The following is a 15,688-nucleotide window of genomic DNA, read 5'->3' as shown; positions in this document are numbered from 1 at the left end:
CACATAATCAAACCTGCTTCATATTTTGAATAAAATAGAATTAAAATTTTCCTATTAACAATGAATAAATTACATTGAAGAAAGAGAATGGATACAACAAAGAAATTTTCTCCATATCATGAATATTGGCCTCAGGTGATACCCCAGCAGTCCTCTCTACACATAAAATAGTGACAAAACACAAATCACTTCCTTGGATGTATTGATTTGCGAAAGAGACCCTTTGCTTTAAGTTTTCTATCTCTGCAGCCACATACAAAAGCCTTCCAAGAAGGTTGACTTTCTTATATATTCGAGATGTCAATAGCAAGGTTGATATCCAGTAGCTGCTGGAACTCTCTTAAATATAATGAACATAGCTTCATCTTGTGTAACCTGCTCAACGCCAAAATCCGGCTCATAACTGCCCCAGAGCAAACAACCTACTGCTCAGGTGATCCCTAGTCACCCCCTCCACAAAGAGACAACTTAAATGTCAAGTTGATGGTGACTCTTGCGGATTGGGCTTTATATGCTTTTGCTCCATTTGTCCATGGTAAGGTTGGACAAGAAGGATCGCTATTTGCTCACAGATATTTGATCCCCAACTTTTCTTTTCAAGGAATCTGCACAAATTCATAACCCAAATAAAGTTGGTGGATTCTCGGGTAGTTGCAAGAGCACAAAATGGAAGATGTAGCTGAAATTAAGAATGTAATAAATTGATAGAACAGTTGTAATTTATTTTTTGATTGGTTAAAGAATAATAGAAGTGTTATAATATAAGTCCTAACAACTGAAAGAAAGAGCAGTTATGTCTTAACTACAAGTGGACATAGATCTTATAGTTTATTAACAGATCCCACAGGTCACATTTCCCATGTATATCATACAAATTACTTTCAAGTTCATCAGTTTATATTGTTCTTAGGTAAGCACCAGCCACCAGGACTGTACACCAACACTTCATAATGATTCTCTATCTGGTCCATTCTAAGGAAAGAAAAAAAAAGGCAACTAAGTTGAAAATCGTATCTATGTTACTGGATTGAAAGAACATACGTACTAACATATACATTCACCCGGATGTACATATATGATCCCATCATAATAAATAAGAGCCTACATACCAACTCTTTCTTGAATGACAACAGCATATTCAGCACCACCACTTCTTTGAGCAAAGAAAAGAATATCATTGTACATTTCATTCGATGGTTGAATTCCTGCATCCTCCATCCACTGCAATACCTGCATCAAAATGACCAAAAAAAAAAAAATTTTGAATTTCTAGGGTCTATCTCATAAGCATTAAAGAAAGATATTGGAACATGAAAACTCGCATGTCAGTATGTCACAATGTTATTTGGCCACAGCTGTCCTTAAGAAAACAATCAAAGAGAAGGATAAAATGTTCAACCACAGAACAGAATGTTGAAATTTGATAATGCGCACGAAAAAGAAAGGTAATCACTTAAACAAGAGACATGGTACTTTCCACGAAGTGAAACAAACAATGCTGGAACAAGTACCAACAACACAGGCTCATATTGAATGCCTAAAAGCTTAATTAATTGTTATGTACCAATAATCTTAACACCACAGTTGAGATGAATAACACCATTTCATTCATTCAATTCATATTCAGAAAGAAATATTAACTGATTGAGTTGCATCACATGCATTAATTATTTGTTAACCACTGGCCCAGTGCTTAGGAACATTCAAGAGCAGCCTTAGTGTCACTCAATGACATTTAAAAACTTGGTCACCACGCCAGAAATGCTATAAGGCTGGATTTATACCATTGCTGCAGAAAGTTAAAAAGAAGCAGAAGTTGACCTAAGGTTACCTCAATATATTTCCTCCAATTTCCAGCAGACAAAAGATTCTTCAACAAAATAGAATAAGTATTAAAATTGATATCAGCACCAGTGGCCACTATCTTGTAAAACAACTGCATGAGTGGAAAAGAAAATTTTAGTACAAAACTATATATATGGATACATTAACTATCAAAATTAGCAAACAGATCAGCTTTCTTAGATAAAAAACCAATAAACTTAAGATTGCATATTGCTTAAGATGCTCAGAAGATTGAGAGAGAGAGAGAGAAATGGATGCACGAAGGCAAAGTTTTGTGCTTGTCAACATTTACTTATCATATGAAAACTTGAGCAAGTTTAAAGAACCTTCATCATGGTCTCAGTCTTCCCACTTTTTCCGAGAAAATGCAGAAGTTGATTCAAAAGTCCAGCTGAAAGTACAGTGAACGAGGGCTCCATAAGCTTAATCAGGTCCACTGCTGTCCTCCAATCTCGTAATCTTAAACCAAAATTCAGTTTTAGTTTCATATACAGTGATAAAATAACGACAAAAGAAGATATATTGTCAAGTCAGTAAACTGCCATCAAAACTGATTTAGCAAGAACATAATGGTAAACACAAATGTGCAAACACAATAATGCTGACAAGCCGTAAAACTAAAAAAAAAAAAAATGAAACCTATAAGAAAGATAAAAGAATAGGGAAAGATACATTAATGCTCATCTTTAGCATTCTATTCTTTATACAGAGAGAAAACAGATGGGGAACTTACATGCTACAAGCTGATACCATTTCAAAGAAAATGGAATTCCCAAAAGGGATTTCTTTTTCCCTCATAATTTCTGCCAAAATTAGAACCTTGGATGGTTGGCCTCCTTTATTAAAAGCTCTCATCAAAGCTGAACAAGCAATAGTATCAGGTAGGATATTATTTGCTTCCATTTCTTCAAATAGCACACAAGCTTTTTCCCAATTCTCTGATAGAAAATACTAAAAATTTCAGTTTCAATATATATCTTTTTAGTCAGCATCCAATCATGTCAACGGAATAACATACAATCTCACCAGCAGCATTATATGCATGTAGCATTGCAGTATATGTAACTACATCAGGATAACAATCAGCCATCTTCATCGAGTTGAACATAGATTCTGCTTCTTCGAGTTGACCCTGAATTATTGCAAGAACGAAAATGAAGAGAAACCAAAATAAAAGAAAATCAATCATGGATAATCCATTAAGTATTAATAGGCAACTTTGTGAACACACTTGCCTGTTTGCTGTAGGCACAAATCACAGATGAGTAGACCTCTTTGGACAAAGGAATTTTTAATTTCATCATTTCATCAAGGAAACCAAGCGCCTCAGTATATTTTGACATCTTACAACAACTACTTATCAACACAGTGTAAGTAACACAATCTGGTGTAAATTTCTTTTTCCTCATAGATCTATATAAGGTTATAGCTTTCTCATATTCCCCTACATTCATATAGCTTCCAATAGCCGAGTTATATGCAACTGTGTTCAACTGAATGCCTCGCTGCTCAGCTGCTGAAAGCACAGCATCAATCTTCACCTTTTGGCCACATCGTCCACAGGCAGCCAAGAGTGTGCATATTGAGACAATATTTGGCTGGATCCCATCTTGCTCCATCTCACGCAAGACTTCAACAGCTTCAGCTAACAAACCATTAGATCCATAGGCATCAATCAATGCATTGTAGCTGACGAGATTTGGCTTCCGGTTGTTTCTCTTCATCTTGTCAAATACTTCCCAGGCCTTTTTAGGTTGTTGTGATCTTCCATAAGCATTGAGTAAAGATGTATAAGATACAACATCTGGGCAGAAACCACTTTGCTTGATCTCATTGAAAACAGACAATGCCTCTTTACTCATCCCATGAGAAGCATATGCACCTATTAGTGCATTGTAAGAAACAATGTTAGGTTTTAGGCCTTCTGCAAGCATTGTATTGAACACAGCCTTACAATTTTCAATTTGGCCACATACAGAATACAAATGAATGATGCTAGTGAATGTTACAATGTCAGGGTGACATCCTGCTCTCTTCTCCCTCATAGAATTAAACATTTCAATGGCTTTCGCATATTGGCCAAGCTTTACTAGGCAATGTATCACAATATTATGGGTGGTTGTGTCAGGACGAATGTTTGTCCCCTTCATTAGCTCAAAATAGGACAAAGCTTTTGAATACTGAGCCCCATTTTTGTATGCAGACAAAACGATATTGTGAGTAACAAGATCAGGCCCAACTCCATTATCTGTCATTTTCTTGCAAACTTTCAAAGCTTCTCTCCAATTTCCACTAGATCCACAAGCATTGATCAGATTGTTATATGTTGACCGACTGGGAGGGATCTGCACCCATATAATAAGGTTACCAACATCCACCATGAATGTAATTTAAAAGCTAAGTTGCTATATTGAAGTGCAAGAAAAAATATTAGCAAACATGAAAGCAGAGCAATTATATTGCTTATGAATGCTAAATTATAAGAACAGTTCAAGATTTAATTGATATGAAATATTTAATTGACATAAATAAGCATTTGACTACTTAATTTTCCACTAGATGACGTACAAAGATACCTTGATTCATATTAACATATATTGTGCATTTAAGAGAGAAGAAAAGAAGAAAGCCATTTAGAGCGCTATTTGAAAATTTTAGGAATATTAGATTTTGGGAGGCATAATTCATGGGAAACACCCAAAACACTTCTGTAGACATTTAAAACAAAGTAAACCATATTCTAGGTTGTGCCATATGCAACTCTGAAACTATATCATGAACTTAATCTCAATAAATGAGAATCCTTGAGAACCACCACTAAGTTTCACATAACCCTCTCTTGCTTGATAAGCAAAATATAAGAAGAAGGCAATAAAATCCATGACATGCAAAAAATAGACCATGCCAATCATAAAAACATTTTTTGTGAAAAATCCAAAAAGATTCATTTCTTAATAACATGTGATATTGCAAGCATTTTCTCTCGCCAAATGCCATTTGAGCATCAAAGGAAAAGAATGTTGCTCACACCAAGTTAGACCCAATAAGATTGACTAGGGAAGAAGAATACAAGTACACACAGAAGCACGTAGCATGTCTTCCATAATATTCATGGCCCAACGCGATTGACCTGCTCGACCATGTGCATTGATAAGAGCATTGTAAGTCTCAGCATCAGGCTTGCACCTAGCAAGAAAGGAAATAATATGTCACCACAGCTGTGAAGAATGGTATGCTTATGCCAGTCTTAACCTACAAATTATCAAATTGACAACATAAGCAGAACTAACATAGAGAATCATGAAATAATATGGTCTCATTATTAGACAAGTAAGTAATTGTAAGACACTTGGACCAGATTGCTACAGTGTAATACTAAATGCATATGCATAAGCTCAAAAGTATACTATCTGGTTTTCAATTTCTTCATTAAGTTTCAACATTATACGCAGCATGCATTAGATATTTGATTTTCTTTCTAGTCAATTTGATCCAATTCAATCACGAGTCATCAAGCAAACCAGTTATTTGGTCCAAGAAGCAAACTTCGCCTTAAATCTATTGGAAATAAGAGAAGAATCATGGAGTTAAGAATGACTAGTGAAAATTCATAATTAATACTGCCATGTTACCATTTACCAAGAGGAATTTCTTTTCTGACCAATCTGCTTCCTACTGTAATAGGATAATCTGAGAAAATACATAAGATGCAAAAACAAAAGGCATACCTCCACTCTTGCATCTCAAAAAACAAACCACGTGCTTGATCTGTCCGATTATGCCTAGCATGTAATCTGATCATCATATTATAAATATCATTCCGAGGACAATAGTTCTTTTGATTTTTCATCCACTGAAAAACTTGAATGCTACGTTCAATGGAACCCCTCTGTGTTATCTCCTATAACAAGCAAAAAACAATACTTTTCAGTATCTTATGTAAGCTCCATGCAGAAATGTATTGATATTCACATCAATTTTTTTTAATTAGTAAGTTACATATGCACCCAATAGGTCTTGAACCCTCATCCTCTTTCCGAAATATGGGAAGAGGAAGTGCCATTTTGAGGTAGAGGCCAAGTTTTTCATCTTACCACAAGTACAATACTTTTTTTGACTACATTGCCTGTTACAACACCAAGCCTTTAGTCCTAAAACTTTAGGGTCAGCTATGGATCCTCAACAAACTAATTAGGTCGGCCCCATGTTTTATGGGACACCAAGCCTTTAGTCCCAAAACTTGTATTTACAATAGATTCAATCATAATAAAGTTATTAAATTTTATGCTGGCCATCAACCTACCAAAACCCTTCTCCTTTTTTCAGGTGTGGAACAGCTCTAAACAAAATATATGACACTGAGCATAGTCAAGGTAAAGCTTTGCCTTAGCTCCTCCCATAATCAAAATGACACTATTTCAATCACCTATATATCGTCAGTTGGTGTTTCGATCATATTTCACATTAGTTGGCACATCATTAGCACAGAAATCCATTTCACAAAAAACCTGCCTCAAATTCTCCATATCTAATTCACTTATCTATTCAACTAAGCAAATTAGCAATACAAAATTAATAAAATTGGGCAAAATAAATAACTGTAGCAGATTCATTCATAATAAAGTCACTAAATTTAAGTTGGCACAGCATGAGCATAGAAATCCATTTCAAATAAAACCCACCTCAAATCCATCAAATTTAATTCAATTTTGGTATCCAACTAAGCTAATTAGCAATACAAAGTAAAGCAAAAACTTGAATTTTCAACTACCCTGATAAGAAGCGGAAAATTCTTTCTGGCAAAGCGGCCAATCCAGCGATTCAACACGCCCTCAATGTCGTCATGAGGGCGGAGGCTGAGGATTTCATGGACTACTTCCGACAAAGTCCAGTCCCTCTGGAAGCGATCGGCCTTGACTCGGAGGCGGTAGCGTCTCTGAATATCGGCTTTCCTGAGGCCGGTGAGGCGCGTGGAGACTTCGTGCTTGCCCTCGTCATAGTCCACGCTCACTTGCTTGTTTTCTTCGAAGGCGGAGTTGTTCTTGCAGAGGATTTTGGTTTTGGGTCGAGTTGGACTGAGTTTGAGGTTGAGGTTGAGGTTAAGGTTAAGGTTCAAGGTGATGGTGTTGGTATTGGTTCCCATTGCTCATTTGCCGAAGAGAAGCATAGAGAGAGAAAGAGAGAGAGAGAGTGTGTCAGTGAAGTGGATAATAGGTGGGATGGGGCTTATCAAATAGATTCTGTTTACATGCGCGCCTCGCGTTGTTGTGTTGTGGGATTCACCTTTTGGGCCATCGTCGCCCACGCACCCCATCCCATGGTTCAATGGCCACTTGGGCTTTTTTTTTGGTAAGTGCATGGGTACTATCAGTGCACAGTTATGGTACTATTTAAATTTTAGTATCTAGAAATACATGTTTGAGTGTTATAGAAGTATGTATTAAAAGTATTATTGTTATTTAAATGTTAAAAATTATTATTTAATTAACTGTGCCAAATAGCTCCTAAACATATAATTTGCATTAAATTTTAACGTTTTGAAAAAAGCTTTTTCACATACAAATAGTCAAATATAATATTAATTTCAAAATTTCAATTCCATATTGACAAAGAACAGAAAGCATGATGGAGGTTAGATATGTTTAAGCTTTTGAAATTTTATTGAAGAATTTTTGAACTAAAATTTTATTTTACATATTACATGCATATTTAAAGACTCCAAAAAAAAAACTAATTATTTTAAGTAAAATTATTTCTAAACATATCCTAAATTATACAATACCGTAATAGTAATTATAAAAATAAATTAGGCTCATAATGTGGAAGATGGACTCTGGCCTTAGCTTAGTGGCCCACTTATAATCAAAATTAATTTTTATTATGAGGTTAAAATAATTCGCAATGGGAGATTTGAACAAGAAACAAACTATTCTATACTTTGCAAAAATATGCTTTGAACTTTATTAACATGATCTTTTTTGTTACATTATTCACTATGTGTTTCGCTCTTCTCTTTTGTTTCACTACTCAGTTTTTTTTCTAAGACCCTCTCTTTGTCTATCTTAATTCCTTTTATAATCTCTCTTCTCTTTCTTCTTCATCCTTATCTTTAGCTTGGTTCTCCTTATTTTCTTCTCCAGCATGTAGGAGTGTGCAGAAAACCCACCGACCCGCTAAACCCGACCCGACCTGCCGGGTTAGGTTACAAAAAAAATTTTTATAGCGGGTCGGGTTGGGTTTGGGTCATAAAATTACAAACCCGCCAAACCCAACCCGACCCACCCATATTTAATAAAAAACTTTTTAAAATTAACTGTAGGTTACTTATATATATTTAAATATATATTATATATTTAATAATTAAAAAAAAAACAGCTATAGAGCAATATTTCCTTGGTTTCTCCTACTAATACTAATTTAATATATATATATAATATTATATAATTAATAAATTTTTTTTAAATAACCAGTTCTTCCTATCCTATATAAAAGCTAATTAGTTCACATAAATTCTAATAAATTACTATTGTTATTTTAGTCATTAGTGTTGTTTGCCTTTAAGGAGTTACATTGATACTAATCTTTAAGTTTTTTTAATATATTAATATTTATATTTTTTTCTACTCAATTAAATAATAATAATAATAAAATTTTGTCAAACCCATGGGTTCAACCCGACCCATGAGGGTTGGATTGGGTTAAATTTTTTTTGAACCACCATGGTGGGTTGCGTCAAAAAATCCCCTTAACCCAACCCAACCCGACCTATGCACACCCCTACCAACATGTGCTATAGTAGATGCTGTCCTAGCATGGTTGGGCAACTTTCTGTCCCGTTAGGCTCTTCTTTTTTTAAGGTTATGATGAACAAAAGACTTTTGGGCCTTTTTGTTTTATTATGATAAGTTGTTTGTTGCATTAAATGCAATTGTGTAGGTGGGTTGTTGTGGATTTATCAAAAAGATTCAAAGGACATTCTCGGATACTTTGTGTCAGGAACGAACCCAGGATTTCAAGTTAGTGGGGGTCGGAGATAAGCGCAAAAAACAAAAAAAAAAAAAAAAAAAAAAAAAAATTCAAATGCGCATCCATATATTATTAACAAACTATCAACCAATACAAATACACAAAATCATTTTTTTTTTTAATATATTAAGATGCAAACATCTATCAATAAAAACAAAAGACATAAAACACTATTGTTTCTTAATATATTTTCTATGAAAATGGAACTCGACACTATGAACTTATTATGCACTACCAACAAGCACTTTTCCTAACTTTACCATTTTTATTTCTTGAAAGTTGAATCAATGTTCCTCTTTCTATTACTTGTCTCTATTATTGCCTATTTTAGGTTGTTTCAGGGTTCTTAATATATATATATATATATATATATATATTATAATTGTTACTTTTATATAAAATAATGAATTTAGTTTAATTTTTTTTTAGAAATCTTAAATAAGGTGGGATTTAAAAAAAATATTTATTTATAATCTTATATTCTTATTCACATTTTATATAAGATTTTTAACTTACTATTTACTTATGACAATCTTATAAATAAAGAAGAATATAGGATTATTTTTTAAGTAGGAAGTTTCCTAGAAGTTTCCTTAATCTCTTCGCTGCTTGGCATGTGTTTTACTTTTACCATAAGATCTCTTTTTTCTATTTTCGCAACCAAATTTCTTCCTCACAGTTTCTCACCAAGGAAGTAATGCCAGGATCTCAAATTAATTATTTACTGAAATATTCTTTCATACTTTTAGTCTTCACCATTTGACTGTGAATTTGAGCTAGGGACGGGTCTCGTGTGGTGACAGTGGCGGTGTTGGTGTGGCCATTTCCCGTTTGGGTATGCAACGCCGACAGTTGAGACAGCAATGGGTCTGCGATGGATTTCTCTCGCGTGTGGCGGCTTGAGCAGCGTCGTGACTGGGTTTGCAATGGGTCTCTCTCTTTTCTTTTCTTTTTTACTTCGTTTTCACTTGTTGCTTTGCTTTTTTTTTTTTTTTTTTTTTTTTTTTTTTTAGAGTTACATGGGCTCAGGGCTCTTGATTGGGTTGGCCGGTTGGGATAGGGGGGCCCAAGTCCTTTTTTTTTTTTTGGGCCTAGGGGGGGGGGGCCCAAGCCCCCTTAGGCCCCCACCTGGGTCCGTCCCTGCTTTGTGTTTATCTCGGTGGGATGCCTTTGGTAGCTTGGAAAATGAATTGGTGTGGATGGTGTAGTCAACAGGCCTTCACCTCAAATGGATCAAGTGGTCTACTTGTACTCGGGCAAAAGGTGATGGATCTTATTAGGTCAGCTTCCGAGGTTCGAGATCTTTGGGGCATTTCTAATGACTTTTTCTTTCACCTTTTACCTGTGTTTCGAGGCATGTGCCTCCATAGTTGGGCCCCTTATCTCGAAATGATATGTTATGGGCCTGTTTTGATCTAAGGCCCAATGCATTCTTGGGTTTTAAGTGCTACTTTCCCTACACATAACATTAATTGTTGTGCTTGGATCACAAGCACCTCACAAATAGACAAAATCATGCATAAGAGCACACGGTTTTCTTATAAGGAAACCAACCTCCAAAATGTTACAGCTTAGCACCTACATGCTCAGTGCGTGAATTGTTCATAGCGTGGGCTCTGATATCAATGGTTATGAGCACAAATTTTTCTTCTTGTTAACTACTTTGAGGAAAACAAGGCCTTCAAGTTTGATGATGAAATGTACTACGTCAAGGGAATCCATACCTCCGATGCGAAACTTCTCCCAATAACAATATTTTTCAACATGTTTTGTTATTCATCATCAAGCCATAGAAATAGATGACTTTGCAAGAAAATTATAACATTCAAATTCAATAGAAATCCATCTTTATTTACTACAAGTAGATAAGATTTATTTAAAGACTAATCTAATAATTTATCCAAACTTTATCTATTCACCCACCTCTTAATAACAAAAATACAATTTTAAATGATAACAAGACATAAGAAATAACTTCCTATTAATCTAAACAATTCCACTCATATGTATTCCAATGGATAAATTAGATGTAAGGACCTTCCCAGTGGCATAGCCACTTGAAGACCGAGGGGGCCTAGGCCCCCCAAATTTTTTGAAAAAAATATAATTTTTTTTGAAAATATCCTAAATAATTTGAAATTTTTTTAAATAACTTTATTATTTTAGCCCCCCACCTGATAATATACATATATATTTAAGAGAGTTTAAATAAAATACAATCCATAAATACATATGTCAACAAAATACAATAATTAAACATTCAACATCTTTAAAATAAACACATAGGTATTTTAACAATTACCTCCACAAAAAAGGAAAAAAAATTATAATTTTCATCCCAACACATTTAAGGCTTACTTGTACATAATAGTTAATACTCCTTGATGAAAATTTCAATGCCATGTCTAAGACTTTCAAGCTCAGGGGTGACGGACACACGTGTGAAAATGTTCCATATAAGTTTATCAGGATACTCAAAAAGGGCCTCGAATAGCATGAGCTGCTTGATGTTTCCATCTCAAAACTGCAAGGGAGAGAGTGAAAGAGGCAACCATCTCAACTACAAATTTTGCATGGTGCATTGAACAAATAATTGGCATTGACTCGAGCTTTTTGAAGTGATCCCAGGAAAAAAAAATGGGATTCTATGGTATCAAATTTCAAAGGTCTTTCAAAATAGGTGAAAGGTCTTTCAAAGAAAAAAAAAATGATCACGGCAATTATTTCTTTTGACTTATTTCTGCTATCAAGGCAATTATTTCATCTTCCTCAAAAAAAAGAAAAAAAAAAGGCAATTATTTCATTTGATTAAAAAATCATTATAAATTGAGAAATGCTATGTTCACAGTATTTTCACAACACATTTACAATAAATTATAAGTGGTAAGTTATTATTTGTTTTAATTTGATTCCACAATTTAAATTACTTTTTTACCCATACGTAACAACCAATAACCTACCACTTAGGATTTTGTTGCAAAAGTATTGTGAAAATGTTGTGGATATAATGTTTCTCTTATAAATTAGACAATTGTAAAAGTATAAGAAAAATGTTATGTCCATAATATTTTTACCACAAATCATAAGTAACATATTGTTACAGATTGTTACTGGTGGACAAATAGTAATTTTAGTAGTAGGTCTCTAATTATGACTGTAGGGGTGAAATTCCTAAAACTAACAGTGGGCCTGGGGACCCACACGAAGCCTCACCATGACCCAACGGGGAATAGGGGCCCAAATGACTTCTGACCCAACCCTGTTGAGCCTGGTTCGTTCTAGAAGACGTCCGAGGAGGAATGCCTCCTCGGACACGCAAATATGGGCCCAATGAGCGTCCCCTCCACAGTGAAGAACCCATCCAGGCGAACATAGGTAGGAGGGTGAGCCTCACGTAGTAGGAAAGAGGAAAATGTAAGACATCAGAGAGAAGCCACAACTGCCGCATTAAATGCAAGAAAGCTACCTTTTCAGCCGCATTAATGTGGAGAAGACAGGCGAACAGTGTTACATTGGCCAGTGTAACTCACAGAAGGATAAGGGAGATGTCCGATGAGACAGACACTCAAGTGAAGGTCCAGATGGTTAACAAGTGTAAGGTTCTTATCAATTCAAGGAGGCTATATAAGAGAAGGAGATCCCCATGAAGAGGGGATCGGGGAATTAAGAAAAAAGAGAGAGAGAAAGGTGAAAGAACTCTATAGTCTGTAAACAGAGCAAGAGGTGCACTTACACGTCTCCTCGAACCGATATCCTATTAAACGTAAATGGAATATTTTCACGTTCAACATGTTGCATGGCGTACATCTAACTGACGTTCACTTCGTCTAGTCCTAGCTCTGTAACCCACTCTCTACAAATTCATTGTTTGGGGGACTTTTGGGCCAGAACCACTTACTTGCTGGGCCTGGGCCCCAAAAACCGCCCCTACAATGACCAATAACAACTTAATACCTATGATTTTTTGTAAAAATGAATATTGTAAATATAGCACTCTCAAGAAACTAGACTAATTGCGTGCGGTATAGTTTTTAGCTTCTTAAACTTTTTTTTTTTTTTTTTTTGGTGAAGTTGCTTTAATTTATAATCCCAAGTCACGGATTTGTCATAACTATGACTCTATGAGAAGATCACAAATATATGAGGTCAAAAATGATTAGTGGCAGAGTTATAAAATTTCTTTAGAGGACCAAGCTAAATATATTAAAAATAAATCCAAAAAATAACCTTTTAACAAATGCAATTTTCTTACATATATCAAATTATATATATAATATTAATAAATACTAAAAGATTTTTAACTCCGAATTAGCATGAGATCAACATTTAATATTTCTTCTAAAAGGATAAAATTTCAGATCTCTAATTTTTTAAATTAAAAATTAAAAAAAATAAAGTTTTTATTAAAAACAATTTACTTCGATATTTCTAAGATATATTACCATGGTATAAGATTAATTATTAGAGGAAAAAAATAGTGTATTAATAATATACAAAATTTTCCATTTTTATCAAATACATTAAATACATTTTGAATTAATGAGTTATTAATATTGCAAGAGCGATTAGAGGAAACAAAAATGAAGCGTTAATTATCTAAATAAATGAGTTACACGTTTTTAGTAAAAATCTAGGGGGCTATCATTTAAATTTATATCTAAAGATAATTTTTTTTTACCAAAAATACAAGAGGAATGAGAGATTTTTGAAAAGTCAAGCTCCCATAGCATAATCACCAAGAAGTAACCATATTTGCTTAACATTTAATGCTAGTTTTGATTCATAATCTCAATTCTAATGGTCTTTCTAAATAGGAAAATATATAGCTTTTAAAGTAAAAGATCAAGGCAATTAATTTGTTTGATTCAAAAATCACTATAAATTAGACAAGGTCCTGTTTACATTCAGAAAAAAGTAGAGAAACTAATTTCATCAAAAAAGTAGAGAAACTAATTTCATCAAAAAAGTTTGTAGTAATGGCTACTTTCATCAAATTTCTTTGTGTACTTTTCGTCCTCAGTTTCGTTGGCAAAGGTAAAGGATTCTATCAATGCATACAATCCTGAAAGGCATTTCTTTTGTTTAAACAAAAAGATGATATTATATGAAAAGGAACATTTTGTTTTATAATATGAAGGCATATGAACGATTCTTGTATTTTGAATGTTTTTGGATGTAAGGATAGGCCATGCTATCCAATGCATCGCAATCTTACTACCATATATAATATTCACGTCTTCTAGATATGTTTTTAAAAATTTTTATTATGTTTATTTTATTAATATCCATGTTCTTGTTATTCATGCTTTTGAATTTGATTTAGTATTTCTAATTTGTTTATGTTTCTTTAATTGTAGGAAATTGTCAATGCACCCTAAGCCAAGTAACCATCAAACAATCTAAAACTGGAGAAGTAGTGCAACAAAAGCCAGTGTGGAGTGTGACAATCAACAATGGCTGCCTATGTTCCCAATCAGATTTGAAATTGTCCTGCAATGGTTTTCAGACAGTGAAACCTGTTGACCCTTCGGTATTGTCTAAGTCAGGCAACGAATGTCTAGTTAACAATGGTGTCCCAGTTGCACCATCTTCTTCACTTAGCTTCACCTATGCTTGGGACACTTCATTTTCATTCCAGCCACTTTCTTCCCAAATCAATTGTTCTTAAGGAGGTTTCTCAAAGTGCCTGATGTTTTTTTTTTTTATTCATTTAAATTAGATGATTTTTCATCTAAATAAGAGCTTTATTGTTGTACTCGATTTCAATAATGTGGTCTACGTTAATAAAAATATCATGGGTAGCATGAAAATTTGATTTTCAAACCTTCATTTGAATTGCAGCATGTCGTCCATGCTCTTTTATATTGCATTGCCTCTACTTTAAATTTTTGTGTTGTAGCAAATGCTTTTGCTATTTTAAATTTTCAAAGTACAATACTAACAATATATATATATATATATATATATATTTGTGAGTGTGTGTGGGTTGTTTTCAAGTTGCACTTAGTATAAGTCTAATTAATGTTACACTATTCAATAATTTGTTATTAAATTCATATTTTTAAAATCCAATCATTAAATTAAATGTTCTATATGTTTTTAACACGCATGTCAATTTTCATGCCAATTGGATGCAGTTTATTATTCAATCCATAAACTCATCTTCTATGTATTCTTTTTTATTACAAAAACTTGAATTTAAATAAGATGATATGACTATTCATCTTTGATCATCTTTAAATTTTGTAATTATAGAGAATATACGAAGATAATGTAATCCAGCGATGGATTTATCAAAATTCACATCTAATTAAAAAGTATTAGATGATGTAACATTACTTAAAGTTACACTACTATATATATATATATGTATGTATGTATGTATGTATAGAGGTACAAAGCAGCTATTTTTTCATTTTCCTATATAATAGTAGGTGGTTCCGATAAATTTTATTAAAATTTGAATGGTAAGGAAATAAAACTATTTATTGTGGAATATAAATAAATAATAAAAATTAAATAAATTATTAAAATCTTTGCTTAGATAGAAGGTTAAATTGATATACATTCATTTAAAACTTTGCTTGGGTAGAAAACTAAAGAGTGAAATATAATGGTAAAAAAATGCAAATGAGATAGCACTCATAGTAGGCTAAATGAAAGAGTTCTCTTATTTATCGAGGACTAGAAATCGCAAATTAAATAAGTCATTAAAATCTTCACTTAGTTAGAAGGTAAAATGAGAAAAATTTATTTAAAGCTTTGCTTAGGTGGAAAACTATCTCTTAAGTTTCTGTTTTTGGTAATATAAAAAAAT

At 33.5% G+C, this 15,688-nt stretch overlaps 1 protein-coding gene across 2 annotated transcripts; it reads right to left on the bottom strand.

Annotated features, from left to right (window-relative positions):
- Positions 1–4: 4 nt before the first annotated feature.
- On the bottom strand, positions 5–7,093 carry LOC115954280 (pentatricopeptide repeat-containing protein At2g41720-like). 2 transcript variants are annotated; one of them, XM_031072192.1, is made up of 10 exons: positions 6,617–7,092; positions 5,574–5,746; positions 4,926–5,031; positions 3,081–4,190; positions 2,872–2,977; positions 2,579–2,783; positions 2,172–2,304; positions 1,832–1,936; positions 1,110–1,230; positions 5–605 (listed from the first exon to the last, which is right to left on the bottom strand). In XM_031072192.1, exons 1-10 carry the CDS (start codon positions 6,986–6,988, stop codon positions 559–561), a joined length of 2,478 nt encoding a protein of 825 aa, XP_030928052.1. In that variant the 5' UTR covers positions 6,989–7,092; the 3' UTR covers positions 5–558. The 2 variants fall into 2 exon arrangements, with proteins under 2 accessions (XP_030928052.1, XP_030928053.1); XM_031072193.1 differs by lacking the exons at positions 5–605; positions 1,110–1,230 and having other exon boundaries at positions 1,845–1,936; positions 2,138–2,304; positions 6,617–7,093.
- Positions 7,094–15,688: the final 8,595 nt, after the last annotated feature.

The sequence above is a fragment of the Quercus lobata genome, chromosome 7 (genome assembly GCF_001633185.2).
Source record: "Quercus lobata isolate SW786 chromosome 7, ValleyOak3.0 Primary Assembly, whole genome shotgun sequence".
Classification (NCBI taxonomy): Eukaryota; Viridiplantae; Streptophyta; class Magnoliopsida; order Fagales; family Fagaceae; genus Quercus; species Quercus lobata.
This window is presented reverse-complemented; position numbering and strand designations above follow the sequence as displayed.

Coding starts and splice junctions, on each gene's coding strand:
- LOC115954280 (XM_031072192.1), bottom strand. CDS start 6,988: ATGGGAACCAATACCAACACCATCACCTTGAACCTTAACCTTAACCTC. Junction 5,032..5,573: donor TTTGAGATGCAAGAGTGGAG/GTATGCCTTTTG, acceptor CTTTCTTGCTAG/GTGCAAGCCTGATGCTGAGA. Junction 2,784..2,871: donor ACATGCATATAATGCTGCTG/GTGAGATTGTAT, acceptor ATTTTCTATCAG/AGAATTGGGAAAAAGCTTGT.